Source organism: Taurulus bubalis, assembly GCF_910589615.1.
Source record: "Taurulus bubalis genome assembly, chromosome: 20".
Lineage (NCBI taxonomy): Eukaryota > Metazoa > Chordata > Actinopteri > Perciformes > Cottidae > Taurulus > Taurulus bubalis.
The window spans coordinates 6,252,061-6,267,649 of NC_136608.1; the positions used below are offsets into that span (position 1 = coordinate 6,252,061).

General features: G+C 44.2%; 1 protein-coding gene across 1 annotated transcript in view; it reads left to right on the top strand.

Moving 5' to 3' along the window:
• Nucleotides 1–15,589, top strand: part of celsr1a (cadherin EGF LAG seven-pass G-type receptor 1a) — an 82,929-nt gene that overhangs the window by 25,866 nt on the left and 41,474 nt on the right. Inside the window, exons 2-6 of the mRNA XM_079236217.1 lie at nucleotides 6,842–7,197; nucleotides 7,281–7,569; nucleotides 10,656–10,878; nucleotides 12,767–12,882; nucleotides 14,693–14,781. Coding sequence (XP_079092343.1) covers nucleotides 6,842–7,197; nucleotides 7,281–7,569; nucleotides 10,656–10,878; nucleotides 12,767–12,882; nucleotides 14,693–14,781 — 1,073 coding nt within the window. The remainder of the gene's footprint in view (nucleotides 1–6,841; nucleotides 7,198–7,280; nucleotides 7,570–10,655; nucleotides 10,879–12,766; nucleotides 12,883–14,692; nucleotides 14,782–15,589) is intronic.

Below are 15,589 nucleotides of genomic sequence, written 5' to 3' on the forward strand. Positions count from 1 at the left end.
TGCTGGGGTGAAAGGAGTCTTTTGTGTGCCTGCTGCCACTTTTTTTTGTGTTGCTCTATGACGGCTCGAAGAGAGAATGAGAGAGAGCTAATCCCACTAGTGTGGTCACTACAGTTGGAGGAAGAGGAGGAGGAGGAGGAGGAGGAGGAGGAGGAGAGGAAAAGGAGGAGGAAAAGGAGGAGAGGTCTTTGGCTTTGGACCCCCTGAAGAGCTGGAGGTGTCGGGAGGGGAAATAAGACTGCAACAGCTGTGTGTTCATGTGTATATGTGTGTTCAGGCTTGATGATATATGGTCACACATGCACACACACTTTGAAACTCTGACACACCGATGAAACACACACACACACACACACACACACACACACACACACACACACTGTGCAACCCCTCACCTGTCTCTCCCCGGTTCTTTATTGCTGTTTTCAATCAAACTCACACTGCGTATTAAATAGCATACACTATATCATTCCTCTCCTCTCTGGCCAGAGCTTCCCTCCCTTTTCACACCGATCTGACCGCCCGGCGGTGTGCATGTCCGTCAAGTTTATCTCCATGTGTCTGTGTGAGTGTTCAAAGCTTAGCCCCGTCTGTCCTCAACGCTTTAATCAAACGGACAGACGGGCATACCCGAGGAGAAAATACGAGCGGCGGCTTGCTTGGAGGAGATGAGAGGGATCTTTCGCTGAGTGCTTCCAGATAAGAGCGAGCGGACTCGCACACACACGTGCATCAGCAGATGAGTGCCTGAGAATAGAGGCTCTACAGTGTTTAGTGCGATCCGACAGAGGCCGGAGAACAGAATCACGACTCTGTCAATCTTTATGTCCAGATGATGTTCTTGGCCGTGATCGGACTTGTGCTACAACCTGACGTATTGGCGTTGTCAGCCCTCCACAAACCATCTTGTCAGATTGAGTTGTACCCCTGTTTGATGCGAACAATGTTGTTCATCAAAATGAAATACAGCGTGAGTCTGGCGCCAATAGATTTATTTCTGAGAACACATACATCTCTGTCTTTATCTGCTAACCTGCTGCTTCTGGCATTCCTGTGGTTAATCATCTATCCTTGGTTAGCCTTTGTTTGCGTTTCAAATCACCACTGTGTCATAGTTGAAGCTAAACACGCTAAATCATTTAAACACATACTTTATGATAGGAGTATGTGAAACAGCGTTATAACTGAATGCACTTTATACCGTTTTTTCTTCATGGGCTGTTTTTCCACAGATTCTTTGTTGAATCCAACTTTTACCCAAGCTGCTTATTCAGACATGGCTTTGACTTGGAACAGCAATTATTAAAAGGGAACTGTTTGATAATTTAGGAAAATACACTGATAAGCTTTCCTTGAAGAAGAAGATTGATACCACTCTCATATCTGTCTGCGAGATATGAAGCTGGAGCCAGTTAGCTTAGCATAAAGACAGATGGAGACAGCTATCCTGGCTCTGTCCACAAGTTAACAGAACCATCTGTACCCTGTCTTTCTTCCACTTCAGTCTTTGAACCGTTTGAACTTTAAACCTTTCCACAGAGCGCTGCTTTTCCCAGTCTTTTTCCTCAGCTAGCTGGCTGTAGCTTCGTGATTGACAAACAAAAATGAGATTGATGTCAATATTCTCCTCTAATTCGAGTAAACATATTTCCCTTATGCCGAACTGTTGTTTTAAGAAAGCAGTAATTGATGATGTGTCATCACATCCTGACACAACTGTGGCCAGCGTTTCTTTGCTATCTTTCTTGACTTTACATTTATTTTCTTCTCTTTTTAGGGCTATATGGTAAAAAATGGTAGCAAAGAGAGGGTCAATTCTGTAGCTGTCTAATAGTTTGTAGAAATGAAAGTTTGATACTTCCGTTATTTCTGCCGGTTTTGGCTTCACCTCTTTTGATCGACGGTGCTTTGATTATAGGTTAATTTCAGTGTGATTTTTTTGCGGGGCAATTTCCCTCTGCCTCCAGCATACAGGATGTCTATCAGCGTGTCTGCAAGCTGCTGATATGTGATCTGATGTTGGCGCTTGCTGCCGTGAGAGAGAAAGAGAGAGAAAGGGAGATGAGCCTTGACATCTTGTTGGCCTCCGAACAGAACAGTTGGAATTACTGCAGAGGGCAATGCCTCCTTTGAGGAAAAGTAAAATGTTTTAATTGGTGAATGGGCACACAAAGAGAGATGAAATAGCTGAGAAAGATGAGAAAGAATGTTCAGTTTTTTTCTCTCAGCGTCAAGCAAAGTGATTGTTTTGGGCCGTTTCCTGGGCTGTTTTATTGCAAACGGAGAAGGAAAGAGGAGGAGAAAAGAGTGTGTGTGTGTGTGTGTGTGTGTGTGTGTGTGTGTGTGTGTGTGTGTGTGTGTGTGTGTGTGTGTGTGTGTGTTTGATCACCTCTAAATTCAAGCTTGCTGTTTGTTTGCTCGCCCCTCCTAATAGGCTGAGAGTGTTCAGGCGTGTCCAATGAGGTGGAGCTGACGGTTGAGTTTCTGCTCAGCGATTGGCTGGAAGCCATTCAGGTTACAGGTTTTGAACTGATTGAAATATTTGAAAACCTTGAACGGCGGGGGGGGCTCTCTTGGGATTTTAAAAGCACCTGACAGCAGTTTTCATTAGTTGCTCTGCTGTAAAAGTTTTAACTGTGCAGTAAAAAAAAAGTGTTGCAAGGTGAAAAAATAGCAGAGCACATTTTTACAATGCCCTGTCGTTTAAGCTTCCTGCCTTTTATAATAGAGGGGGCCTCCCCTGGGCTTGTAACGTCTTTACGCTTTCTATTACCTTTCTCTTTAGTCATGATAAATGTCAACAGGGTGGAAATAACCTCATCAGATGAGAATGAGCTACTGAAAGAAGGAATACTACCAGGATGGGTGTTTTCTGTGGAAACATCTAGAATGAATCAAATGAAAGCAGCGGCCTTTTAGCTTAGAATTACACATAATCTGAATTTCTGCCTTTCAGTTGCGTGTAAGAACGGCATGAGTTGTGTGAAAGGGTTAAAGTGTCTCTCTGGTGGGCTTGTCACCTCGCTGAAACCTGTCACTACAAATGTCTTGTTTGTTTTCCGCTGTTTTATTGGCCGTCCCTCTGACTAACTGACTAAACACAGGTGTTGATTTTACACGTTGGAGTTGGGCAGGTGGGTGACCACCAGAGTTGTCAAGCAAATAACGAATACATTGCTAATACAAGCTCCCAGTTTCAAATACAAATAGCGTGTAATCTTCAGAGCTACGGATGATTGCGTCCTTGATAAGGCTGTTTTTATTGCGAGTTACTCAGACAGGTGTCTGTGTTTAGGAATAGTTTCCGTTATTCTAATGGTGGCATTATTTTAGAAGGAGCTAGGAAGATCTATTCAGTTTGTTGACATATTTAAGCCTAAGAGGACATTTTTTATATCTTTGCATTACTTCATAAATTGGAAAATACTGGCAACAGCCAATAAATAAAAAAATGTTTGCCTTGTTTTTTTAGGAATAACTTGTTTTATAAATCAGGGTGTGAATGATGTGTCAACAAACCTCTCTGTAAAACCCCTCTAAGTGCTGCTGAAGTGGAGCTTTCTGGCTCATCTTGAGAAAACGTCTTTTAAAGATTTGGGGATATTTGAAGACGCTACAGGTGAATAGGGTGAGCACATTTAACTAGATATCCCCAGGAGGGGTGTGTGTGTGTGTGTGTGTGTGTGTGTGTGTGTGTGTGTGTGTGTGTGTGTGTGTGTGTGTGTGTGTGTGTGTGTGTGTTAGACAGCCCTATGTGGTCAGGGCAGCACACTGACACTTGATAGACACATTTATTAGCTTTCTGTGCGTGTGCACGAGTGTGTGGTCATTCTTTGCGGGCTTGCTTCACAGGTCATTAACAGCTCTTATCGCCTCTGCAGCCCTGCAGTGGGACTCCAACTGTGTGGCCTGTTGACACATCTCCTTTTGTTTTTGTCAATAAGGAATCCACCTACACCTCACTAAATACCACCTACTACATTCACCGATACCAGTTGATGTGTTTTACACACGTCCTAATCATTAGATTTACATTTATCAGCGCTTCAAGGCTGTCAAAGGGCGATAACCAAACCGGAATGTGCTGCAAACACATTGCTGATCTTTACAAGGGCTACCCAGTGAGTGTCTGGACGCTTGTAAACATGCCAGGTAATGGAGATAAGAGGATGTGTGTGTAGCTAATAAAATGTTCAACCATGATACTTCAAAAGTGTGGAGATTACGCAGCAGCTTTGATGCTTGTTTTTACTCGGCGGGTCAACTATTAACCTATTAAAACACTCAGTAGTATTAAGTCCTTTTAAACCCGTGTGTCTGCTGGTGGGCGGCTATGTGTGTGTGGGGGTGTGTGTGTGTGTGTGTGTGGGCTGGCATGCTTATTCACATAGAATGTGTTTCCCGTAGCGTCTGTCCGTGACACACCCTTTCCACGGTTCAACCCATCCTCTGTGTGTGTGTGTGTGTGTGTGTGTGTGTGTGTGTGTGTGTGATCCCATGCCAGCAGCTGGTGGCCTTCTATTAATAGCATGTGGGATGCCCCAAAAGAGAAAGAAAACAAACTACTTTCTTGTAAATGTGTCCAAGTGTACAAATAATAATTCTTGGCATTGTAAATAAAGTATTTAAGAGAGTGAGAGATATTGCCATCCTCTTTCAGAATGTAATAATTGACACTGCTTTCGTTATAATAGGCGCCACATGATTGCATAGCCAATGCAATCTCAATCAGATTTCTCTCAGCAACCCCATCATCTTTTTTTCTGCCTGGTAAATTCTGCTCCACATCTTTCCACGACCCTGTGATCTTTTTCTGTCGTGCTCTGTCATTTTTGGATCCAGCGCTGGTGGTCCTCCCCTCCATCACTACAGTGCAAAGTCCTTCCCACTCTGGGGGAAGCTAATAATTCTCGGAGCGCAGACTGTATCGGAGCGCTAATCTGCTGTAGTTTACTCAGTCACCAAATAGCTCGGCTTGCTGGCAGAATAGGTGATGAGGTCCCGTGTCAGTCACGGCGTAAAAGCTTTACATAGAGCGCAGCTGTCGATGTGTGTGGTTCGTTTATTGGGATGCGAAACGGGAATGAATAAATGAGAATGAAGCCGTGAGCAGTTGTGGTAACAGATCGTGTCAAGACCTACTTGGTTACAGACTCATCTGAAGTGAATTTATTTGTGTGTGTGTGTGTGTGTGTGTGTGTGTGTGTGTGTGTGTGTGTGTGTGTGTGTGTGTGTGTGTGTGAGAGAGAGCGAAAACTGTCAGTTGGTTGGATCTCTGGCAGCAAGTGGGATAATGGTGTTTCCTCCAGCCTGCAGAGAGAGAGAGAGAGAGACAGGTGTGCAGCACAGAGGCCAACAGACAGTCAGCACCTTGTTGAATGAGCGGAGGCGTTACAGCTGCTCCTTGTTGTCACCGTCCTGCGGAGGGACTCATTGTTGTGTGTCTGCATTTGTGTGTGTGCAACCCTCCAGCTGCACCGAGCTAGCCGAGCCTCTGTGAGTCACGTGTCCCCGTGCAGTTGGAGTCGACCTCCAGTCTGGTTAGCGGTTAGCCCGAGACTAGCCGGGCCTGTCCACACCCTGCTGCTGATAGACGGTGTGAGGAGAGCTAGGGTCCTGAGAAATGACCTCATCTACGTCTGAGAGCGACAGGCCACCTGTGGCCGAACCTCACCATGACTCTTCTTTCACCCCGAAACCGCCCATCCCCCTCCCCAGACACACATGACACACTCATGTGCAGCAAAGCTGTGCAATCCGACCCATCTCCCCGTTTCAACAGCATTACCCCCCGCCCCCTGCGAATTTCATCTGGCCTCACCACCTGTTGTCAGCTGTACTTCACCCAGTCCGTGCCCTCTGCAGCCTATAGCCTTCTGTTCCTATCCATAGGCACCAGAGTGTACAGTTGTGCCAGAAGTAGGTATAACACCAGACCCAGCCCTCCCCGGGGGCAGAAATCCTACACTGATCCAATTACTCTTAGCCGGAGCTTGAATCAGACCGAATCCACCCCGACTGGCAACTACTTAATTCAATCTAGCGGCAAAAGTGTTACACAAGTACACAAGTCAATCTGTTAAGCTGCGGCGTAGAGAGGGTCGAGAGGGCACACGAGATAGGATTGGGTCCAACCAGTATTGGGTTGAAGCTGCACACAGCAACACAATGTTACCGTTCAAAGAAAATGTCATTTTGTGGGGTAAATCAGCCCTTCTATTTTTATACTCTGCTGGGTTTTTTTCTTCACATGAATATTTAGATATTAACAAATACGGTGTAGACATGATTTTCGGAAATAATATTCAGGCCACTGTGGGAAGAACAAACAAGCTAATGATAGATACGAGTGGACGGGAACATGAGCGGAGGAGACAGAGACAGTTGTCCGGAGACATAAAGGGGAGCAGTTTGGCAGTAAATCAAGTCTCAGTGTAACTTGATAATAGCTTAGAAATACTGTATGTGAGAAATGTATATACACACTACTACAGGAAGTCAATCAATACGCTTGTGTTGTGGTGCAGATCTACAATTAGTTGCTTCTTTTTGCTTTTATTTCAAGTGAACTTTGATTTTGACATTTTCCAACTATTTAACTTTTTAGTTGCACCCTTGTCTGTGTGTGTGTGTGTGTGTGTGTGTGTGTGTGTGTGTGTGTGTGTGTGTGTGTGTTGTCGGCTTAATCTGCTTTGTTGACATGCGCTGCGTCACAGAAAGCACTCACCTTGCTGAAACCTGGCCTCATGTCAAACATGTCAGTGTTTAATCTGTCGCCGTTGGAGCTGCTAATAAGTAGAAGGGCCTTAACATTAAAACGGCGTCTCTCTCTCCCTTCCAGATGGCCTCCATCGCGCCGTGGCCCTCTGCACGCTGCGCGTCACCATCATCACCGACGACATGTTGACCAACAGCATCACGGTGCGTCTGGAGAACATGTCCCAGGAGCGCTTCCTGTCTCCCCTGCTCAGCCTCTTCCTGGAGGGCGTGGCGGCCGTGCTCTCCACCAAACGGGAGGCGGTGTTCGTGTTCAACATCCAAAACGACACCGACGTGCAGGGCTCCATCCTCAACGTGACCTTCTCGGCGCTGCAGCCCGGAGGCGCCCCGGGTAAAGGGGCGTTCTTCCCCTCCGAGGATCTGCAGGAGCAGATCTACCTCAACAGGACTCTGCTTAGGATGATATCCTCCCAGGAGGTAACGCGCGTCAATGCACGTTCAAGTGCAAAGTATTCAAATTCGCCGTTGGCTGAACTCTCATTCCCCCTCTGCCTCTCCAGGTGTTGCCGTTCGACGACAACATCTGCCTGCGGGAGCCCTGTGAGAACTACATGAAGTGTGTGTCGGTGCTGAAGTTCGACAGCTCCCCTCCCTTCATCGCCTCCGACACGGTTCTGTTCCGGCCCATCCACCCCATCAACGGGCTGCGGTGCCGCTGTCCGCTCGGTTTCACCGGCGACTACTGCGAGACCGAGATCGACCTCTGCTACTCGGGGCCCTGCAAGAACAACGGGAGGTGCCGCAGCAGAGAGGGAGGGTACACCTGCGAGTGCCTGGAAGACTTCACCGGTGAGTCTTCTAAATGCAATAAAAAAATGTAATAAATCAAAATAAATTACTCCATTCAGACCCAACTACAGAATTAACGGTGGCAGAATTTGCCTCGCAATCACATTCATATTTCTCTACATTTTCTAAATAATTTGTAGCTTGCATATCATATTGAAAGAGGTGGTGAGACTATCAAAGTAAAGTCAATTCTTACACCTTTTTATTTATTTGTATTATTTTGAAAGTACAATAGATTATTGGACAAAAGTATCTCAACTACACTACTGTATGTCATGCTTAAATCATATAATGCTTTAAATCAAAGTGTGTAATAAGTTCAGCACAGAAGAAAAAGGTCTTTTACAAGTACGTGCTCATAACCTTTCTGACAAAGGCTTTAATGACGGGTAAAAAATTTGCTAAACCGCACTGACAGGTTGTAAAACCTCTCAGCACCCATTGTTGTAGTTTGAGGTCGACCTCAGTACAGGCAGGGGAAGCGTGCTTTGTCATACCGCAAGTATAGACACCTGCAAACGCACACACACACACACACACACACACACACACACACACACACACACACACACACACACACACACACACACACACACATTTACACATGCAGTAGATTTATTGCTGTATATAGGTGTTCGGAATGCTGACTTCCAGATCTCACATATACCTTAACCCATTCAGCCAAACCACATTAGCTTTAATAATAATTTGTTTTTTTAAACTTAAGGCAATCACGAGCATATATAAGCATATATTCCTCATTAGTATAACCATGAAAATGTAAATCTGTCCCCGTATAATCCACACTGTTTCTGTGCGGCTTGGAAGTAATACTATCCATGCCTGTTGTTTCAAAGTCTGTCATTGTTTTTTGAGAAATATACATGAGGGGAACAGGTATTTTGGGGGATTAAAGACTCTTGGTAAATATACAGATTCTCAGGTAATCAGTGAGCCAAAAACTGAAGACACATTGTCAAGACTCGACAGAAAAATGCAGGAAGGGAAGAAGAAGCCTTCCAGTTAGCAGCCAAACTTCAGAATATTCTAACTGATCAAAAACTGATTTGGCGTTGTGGACTTCTAAACTCTGCCTGCAAGCTGGCACAGTCACAGTTACTCTGCACAGCATTCACATGGTAGATGAGCCTCGGAAGCTTTCATCATTCCCATTGAAATCACTTTCCGAAATATTTCAGTCAGTGATCTTCCTCCCAAACTTCCCCCTCGTACATCTGATACCTGACTGACTGTGTCTGCGTCTCTGTCTCTCCCTAATAGAGCAGGGAGGGCCTCTGACAGCCGTCATGACTGCTTCTCTTCTGTCTCTCCCAACACTCTACCTCTCCTCTGCTTCTCTTCCTCCATCTTATCTGATGTAATTACCTGATTATACCTGCCTTTGTCACTCATCGGCCCTCTCTCGCCTTCTCCTCCTGCTCCCCATGTCTGTCTTCTCCTCTCACCCATCATATTTCCCTTACCTGCATCGCGGTGTCCCCTCTTTGAAGGTCACAGTTCAACTTCAGATTGTCAGGGCCCATCAGGGGCCATTATTGGGCTGATGACAAGGGGGGCCCGATCTATCCTCCTTGGGTTTCCGACAATACAGGGAAACAGATCCTTATAATTCCCCCCTCGGAAAAAAAAAAGGATTATACTGAGGAGAGAGGGGCTATTAGCTGGTTCCAGGCTGTGGTGTTGGGGATCTGTGTGTGTATCCTGGGTGGAGAGATCTTGTCTGGACAGCAGGTTGACACACAACACTGCATGGGACACAGAGGCACCCATCACAAATATGATTCCAGTCAGGAAGAGGTCTGCTGGTGTATTAGTGGAGGAATGTTTGCAGGCCGAGCCAGGAAACCGAGCTATGGTCACATTTAGGAGGAATTTCCCATGGCCAGACCCACTGCAGCAATTAACGGAATTAGATGATATAATATCATACATTTCATATCAACATGCGGCCTTCAACATATTTACGGAAGGACAGACTTGTGGTAAATAGCAAAAGAAACGCTAAAATTGGTGGAAAAACCCACAGGGTTCTGATGACGTCAAGTTATTTTTTTTTAAGTATCGGTCGCTCTGAAACAAAGGGCTTATCCCTATTTTGTATTTCTTTCAACAGTCATATTTGCAGAAATCCCTCGTAAAAACCCAGACAAAATCTCTCCACTGACAGTTGGGAATGCAGTGTGTTGCACCAATGCACTGATGGTTGATCACACAGACCTATAAAGTAGATGCATATGTCCAATCTGAATGGGAAACAGAACGTTTGCTTGATTATTCTGGTAAATGTTGGACATGGCTCGTTAAAGTAGACGAAGGAGTGGTTGAGGGAGAGTGGGCGAGAGAAGTCAAATTGTAGGAATGTTCATTCAAGAGATAATGTAAGACTTAATGAAAGCCAAGCTAGAGTTACGCTAAGAAAGACTTTTATTATCTTTATATGGCTTAAAAGTATTTGCTGCAGATTTGACTTAATGGCGGAAGATCTCACCTCTGTCACTATTTTCTTTCTTTTTCCTTTTAACCGCTCTCCATTAAGTCCCCCCCCCCCCCCTCTTGTCACTCCCTTTCCATCCTTCTTTCTCCTCTTTACGTCCTATTCCTCTCTTCTCTCCATATATGGCCAAATTATGTTGTGGCTAAGACCTGCACTTCACAGAAAAACCTATAAACAGGGCTTTGTCATTGTTGCCATGGAGATGGATATATAACAAATATAAAAAAGGCCGTAACAACATAACACTGATGCAGACTCATTAGGAGAAGGCACGGGTTATGTGTATGAGCTTCTATTCAAAGGTGTTTTGTTGAAACAACTGGATTCCAAACAGATGATCTGTTTTTCAGTCAACGGTGGAAAACACGCTTCACAGAAAAGATGAAATGATGATAAGGAATTGATGAGATGTTGTTATGACAAGTAATGTATCATTCAGATGCACTGCCATTGCAATACACACATCGTATCCAGACAAGGTGTGAGGCTAGCAGGGAAGATGTCAACTTGAGGAAAATAAATAAATAAAATGACATACAGTACATACAATAATTCCCCTTTCTGCTCGTAGGCGAGCACTGCGAGGTGAATGCATCGTCCGGCCGCTGTGAGCCCGGTGTGTGTAAGAACGGCGGAAAGTGTGTCAACCGGCTCGCAGGCGGTTTCATGTGCCAGTGTTCACCGGGGGAGTTCGAGAAACCCTACTGTGAGATGACCACCCGCAGCTTCCCCGGACAGTCCTTCATCACCTTCAGAGGCCTGCGGCAAAGGTTTCACTTCACCGTCTCCTTCACGTGAGTACTTTCCCTTCTTCCTTTCTTTGTTCCTTTTTTATTATTTTTATTTACCAATAATAAAGTGACACACAGTTATGTCGAACACAAAGGACACGGACCGCATGCTAAGCCTCGTTCCCCTTAGTCACTGTTGCTAAGTCCTTCAAGAGTTGAGCTCTCCCACGACACACATACAATGAGAACACTGGCAAATTTTATACTCTAATTCCTTAGTATTTTTTATTTTTTAAATTGGCCCTTCACTTGAAAGGAAAAGACTCAGAGAAAAGCAGGCTTCAGTGGCATATTTTAATAGCTAAAGCTAGCTAAAATAAATATGTTTACTTTAGCTGTTTAGCTAACTTTGAAATGATTCCAGCTTGTTTTAAAACAAGAGTTATGTAAAATGGCTCTTGAATACGCACTCGACAGCTAACGTTGCATACTGCGCATGGTCTTATGCTAAAAGACTCGGGCCAATGCTAACAGGTCCCATGCTAATGATTGCAGCCTCGTTAGCCTTAAAAAAAGACAGTCCTCTGATTCTTTAAATTCCGAGTATCACTCATAAAAATTGAAGTTGCCCATGAGAAAGTATGATTTATAAAAAAACTCATTTATTTACCACCAATTCAAGTAATCCCAGGCTGTTAAACTTACTGGATACCATGTATTTGTTTTCTTTGCACACACCTTTTCACAGCATAACAACAGCAGCACACCTCTGTGATACCTGTAGTAGCAATGTGTTGCTGCACAAATAAAAACAGAGTTCGGTGAGGTAAAGTGTGTCAACTGGGGCGTGCCGATACATGTACACACATTTCCATTGTGACCTGGTTCCCTCCTCTCACATAAAAGCAAAGACGCCACACACACACACACACACACACACACACACACACACACACACACACACACACTCACTCACTCACACACACAATCCAACTGAATGTGTAACGTTGTGAGGTGCGCTTGTGAAACCGCTGGAGGAAGATAACCTTTGCTCAGCAAGTTTGCGACACAGTAAATATTATGAGGAATGTTTTTTATCAGTTACCAGTAATAGGTGAGATGAGTTTGATGATGCGAGTTTGATGATGCGAGTTTGTCGACGCCATGACGGGGAGAAAGGTTTGCAGTGCGGTGAAAACAGGAAAGGCTGTGTGATGTGTTTCCCTTATCAGTGTTTGGCTACAGCCATCCTGACTTCCTCGCTGGCATCTGCCGGCTGACTCCTCTGCCCTCACCTTACACTCCTAACACAGAGGCGCACAAAGAGCAATGTGAACTTTGTGCCCTCGTGGAGCGCACTCACCAGTAGGTATTTGCCAGGTCTTTCTCCCCCTCCTCACACGTGGACGCACTCATGCATCATCCAAGGCAGGGGAACTGTTTCCTGTCTGCACTCCGCCGGCTCTTACACATCCTGCCTTTCCTTTCCAAGTGACTTTTCCTCAAGAGTCCCCTCGGCCCTTTCATCATAATGCTATCTGCGAGGCCTTCATCCGCTCAGTCCCTTTCTGTTTGAGTTGGATAGGTGATTAGAAATGTGACAGGAAACGTGAGCTAGAGCAGAGAAAAACAGTTGGAATCCACTCAACCCTTTGTGGGTGAGAAACCTGAATATACATTGTTTTATATTTCTCATTTTGGGCTTTGAAATTGGAGAAATAAATCCCTTATATGAATTTTTTTAATTGAGACCCAAACTGTAATAAGCTACCACATACCTCATTTTTTTTGGTTGATTTCCAATGTAAGTCGCACTGTTTTTACAGATATATATATATATATATATATATATATATATATATATATATATATATATATATATATATATATATATATGAAAAGAAAGAAATTAATCTAAAAATAATCTCTAAAATCCCATCTGCCTCTACAGGTTTGCTACCAGAGAGAGGAAGGCTCTGCTCCTCTACAACGGCAGATTCAATGAAAAACACGACTTCATCGCTCTGGAGATCATTGACGAGCAGGTTCAGCTCACCTTCTCTGGAGGTTAGTTCCCATAGTGTGTGTGTGTGTGTGTGTGTGTGTGTGTGTGTGTGTGTGTGTGTGTGTGTGTGTGTGTGTGTGTGTGTGTGTGTGTGTGTGTGTGTGTGTGTGTGTGTGGTGACCGCTTCAAGTAATTGTTGTTAATATCAGCTGCATTGTAAGTAGATTAACACAAGTGCAAGTGCACTTTATCTAAAGTGACTTTAGATACAAAGAGCCGACTAAATAACTCTTATCAACATGCACTTTTTGTGTGTGTGCGCGTGTGTTCATGATGACTGATTCATGCCATTTAGTGGCCAAAGAACACCGACTGCATAGACACACACACTCAAAACTTGTTCCCAACCAATGCAACGTTTTTAAAGCACGCATGCTCTTACACATATGCAAATACACACACAAACGCACAAACACACATGCACACATACAGCTCATATGCAATCAAACCAGCATTGGCAAAAGTTCTCAGATCTTTTACTAAAGTAGAAGTAGAAAAAACAACAGTGGAGAAATACTCTATAAATCAATCAAATCAATAAAGTAAAAGTGTTAAAGTATCTCCATCGAAAAGTGCTCATTGTTCAGAATAATGTACTATCATTATCAATGCATTAATGTACACATCCCTTTAATGTCGCAGTTTTCAAAGTTTAATTAGTGGTACTCTATGCTAGTTTGTGAATCTTCCCCCTTATTAATCTAATCCAATATGATACATCGTATTCTATTTGTTGACTATATTTTGTATTATTAAGTGACTGAAGCTGTCAGACAAATGCAGAGGAGTAAAAAGTTAAATATATTGGCTTCTGAATTGTACAAAGAAGCAGAAAATGGAAATACTCAAGTGAAGTAAAAATACTTCAAAATTGTACTCAAGTACACCACTGAATCAAACACACCCACGGTCATTATTCAAACTGGCAACTGTTGGAAAGCAGATCAAACGCATGTTCTTTGGGCTGGTGACTGTTGTTTTCAGAGCAGGCGTACTTTCCCATGATTCCATGCTGGGAGGAATCCAGCTCAATATGATTACATTGGGTGAAAGCGGTTCGGGAGCCGAGCCAAGCTCATGTGCCCCACAAATCTTAAAATATGATTAAACGTTGAATGCATGACTCATTAAAATAAAGACTCAAATTATGAGTCATGCGTAGAAGAGAGACGAGTTGGAGAAGATTGTTGCAGTGTTTCTGTTGCTCTCCTGTCTTAATGAAGTATGGTAAACAAACACATCGCTGAAGTAGGACACACGGTCACTGCCACACACTTCGCCCTCTTTTAAAAAACATTCTTCTCACGTGCACACCCAGAAAACTGAGGCGTCACTTATTAACCCTCTCTGTCAAACGAACACACACACATTAGTTGCAAGTGTTGCCGTGCTGTTTGCTGATTTCCAGAGCAGTGGATTCCTGCCCAGGCGGCTCCTGCCCTTGACAAACAGAGTAAACCCTCAGCAAATCTGGTGCCTTTGTGCTGCGCAATCTTCTCACAGAGAGCCATTGATACGACAGATTTATACTGGCTTTGCCAGTTGATTTATGATCATGGTGTGTGTGTGTGTGTCATGTCAAGTTTGCCTTTAAAGGTAATTCATCAATAACCTGTAGAAAGTCATGTGAGCATTCAGCAGCAGCAGCGTTCAACCATTTAAATTACAATATATTCATAATGAACTTCTTCTGTTTACTCCTTTTCTTCTTCCTTTACCATCCTCTCTTAATTCCTCTCCTCTACCCTACATCCCACACTGGCACTGGTTTAACCTCCACTCTCTTCCCTTCTCCGCCCTTCTTCCCTCCAGGTGAGACAAAGACCACAGTGTCTCCCTACATCCCTGGCGGGGTCAGTGACGGCCAGTGGCACTCTGTCCAGCTCCATTACTACAACAAGGTAAGGAACTTAATCACCCGATCGACCGCTGCTCCTCCTCCTCCTCCTCCTCCTCCTCCTCCTCCTCCGCCTCCTCCAGTGAAAATTGCACTTGACATACGTGAGATAAGGGGTGAAGCATGAGATGCTGACCCTCCAGAGTTTGCTTTGGAGAGTTTGTAATGTAGAAATATCAAGTTGAATGTTGCATTTGTTTCCTCTTGAACTGCACAACCCATCGAGATCACACTTAGCCGGTATTTATAAGTTCAGGAGTCGTATCGTGGGAGCAAAATGTGTGAACTGTGGCTTTCTTTGAGGCTGCCGAGTCAGACGGTGCAGGTTTGACTAATGACGTTAACGCTGACACCGGCTCAACCCTCCGCTTTAGCCTTCGACACTGAATTATGGTACAGCTCTTCTGAAAGGAGCGCGGGGGCCTGGCTGCGGCTTCAAGGGTCAAAAGTTCATCTGCGGTATTTTCAAGCTCAAGTATATATTCTTAGTCGAGAGTAGATTGCCTACATATGTGGGAATGATGTCATGATGTCACTATCTCAATTGAAACGAAAGGATTTCTTTGTTGTGTTTTTTAACCGCAAGACATGTCAGTGTTTCAAGACGTTCCCACGATGTTCTTCTTGCTTCTGTGCGAAGTCCAATCCCAGACGAGAGACGGCAATTATTTCACAACCTGGTTCATGTATCCACTTCTGTTGTAATATTGTATTAGAAGGGCTTACAATGCAGTCAAGTGCTGGTGTTACTTTCCAACAGACTTCCAGAGCCTGCGGGGATTATTCTTATAACATTTAACCAAACGGGAAAT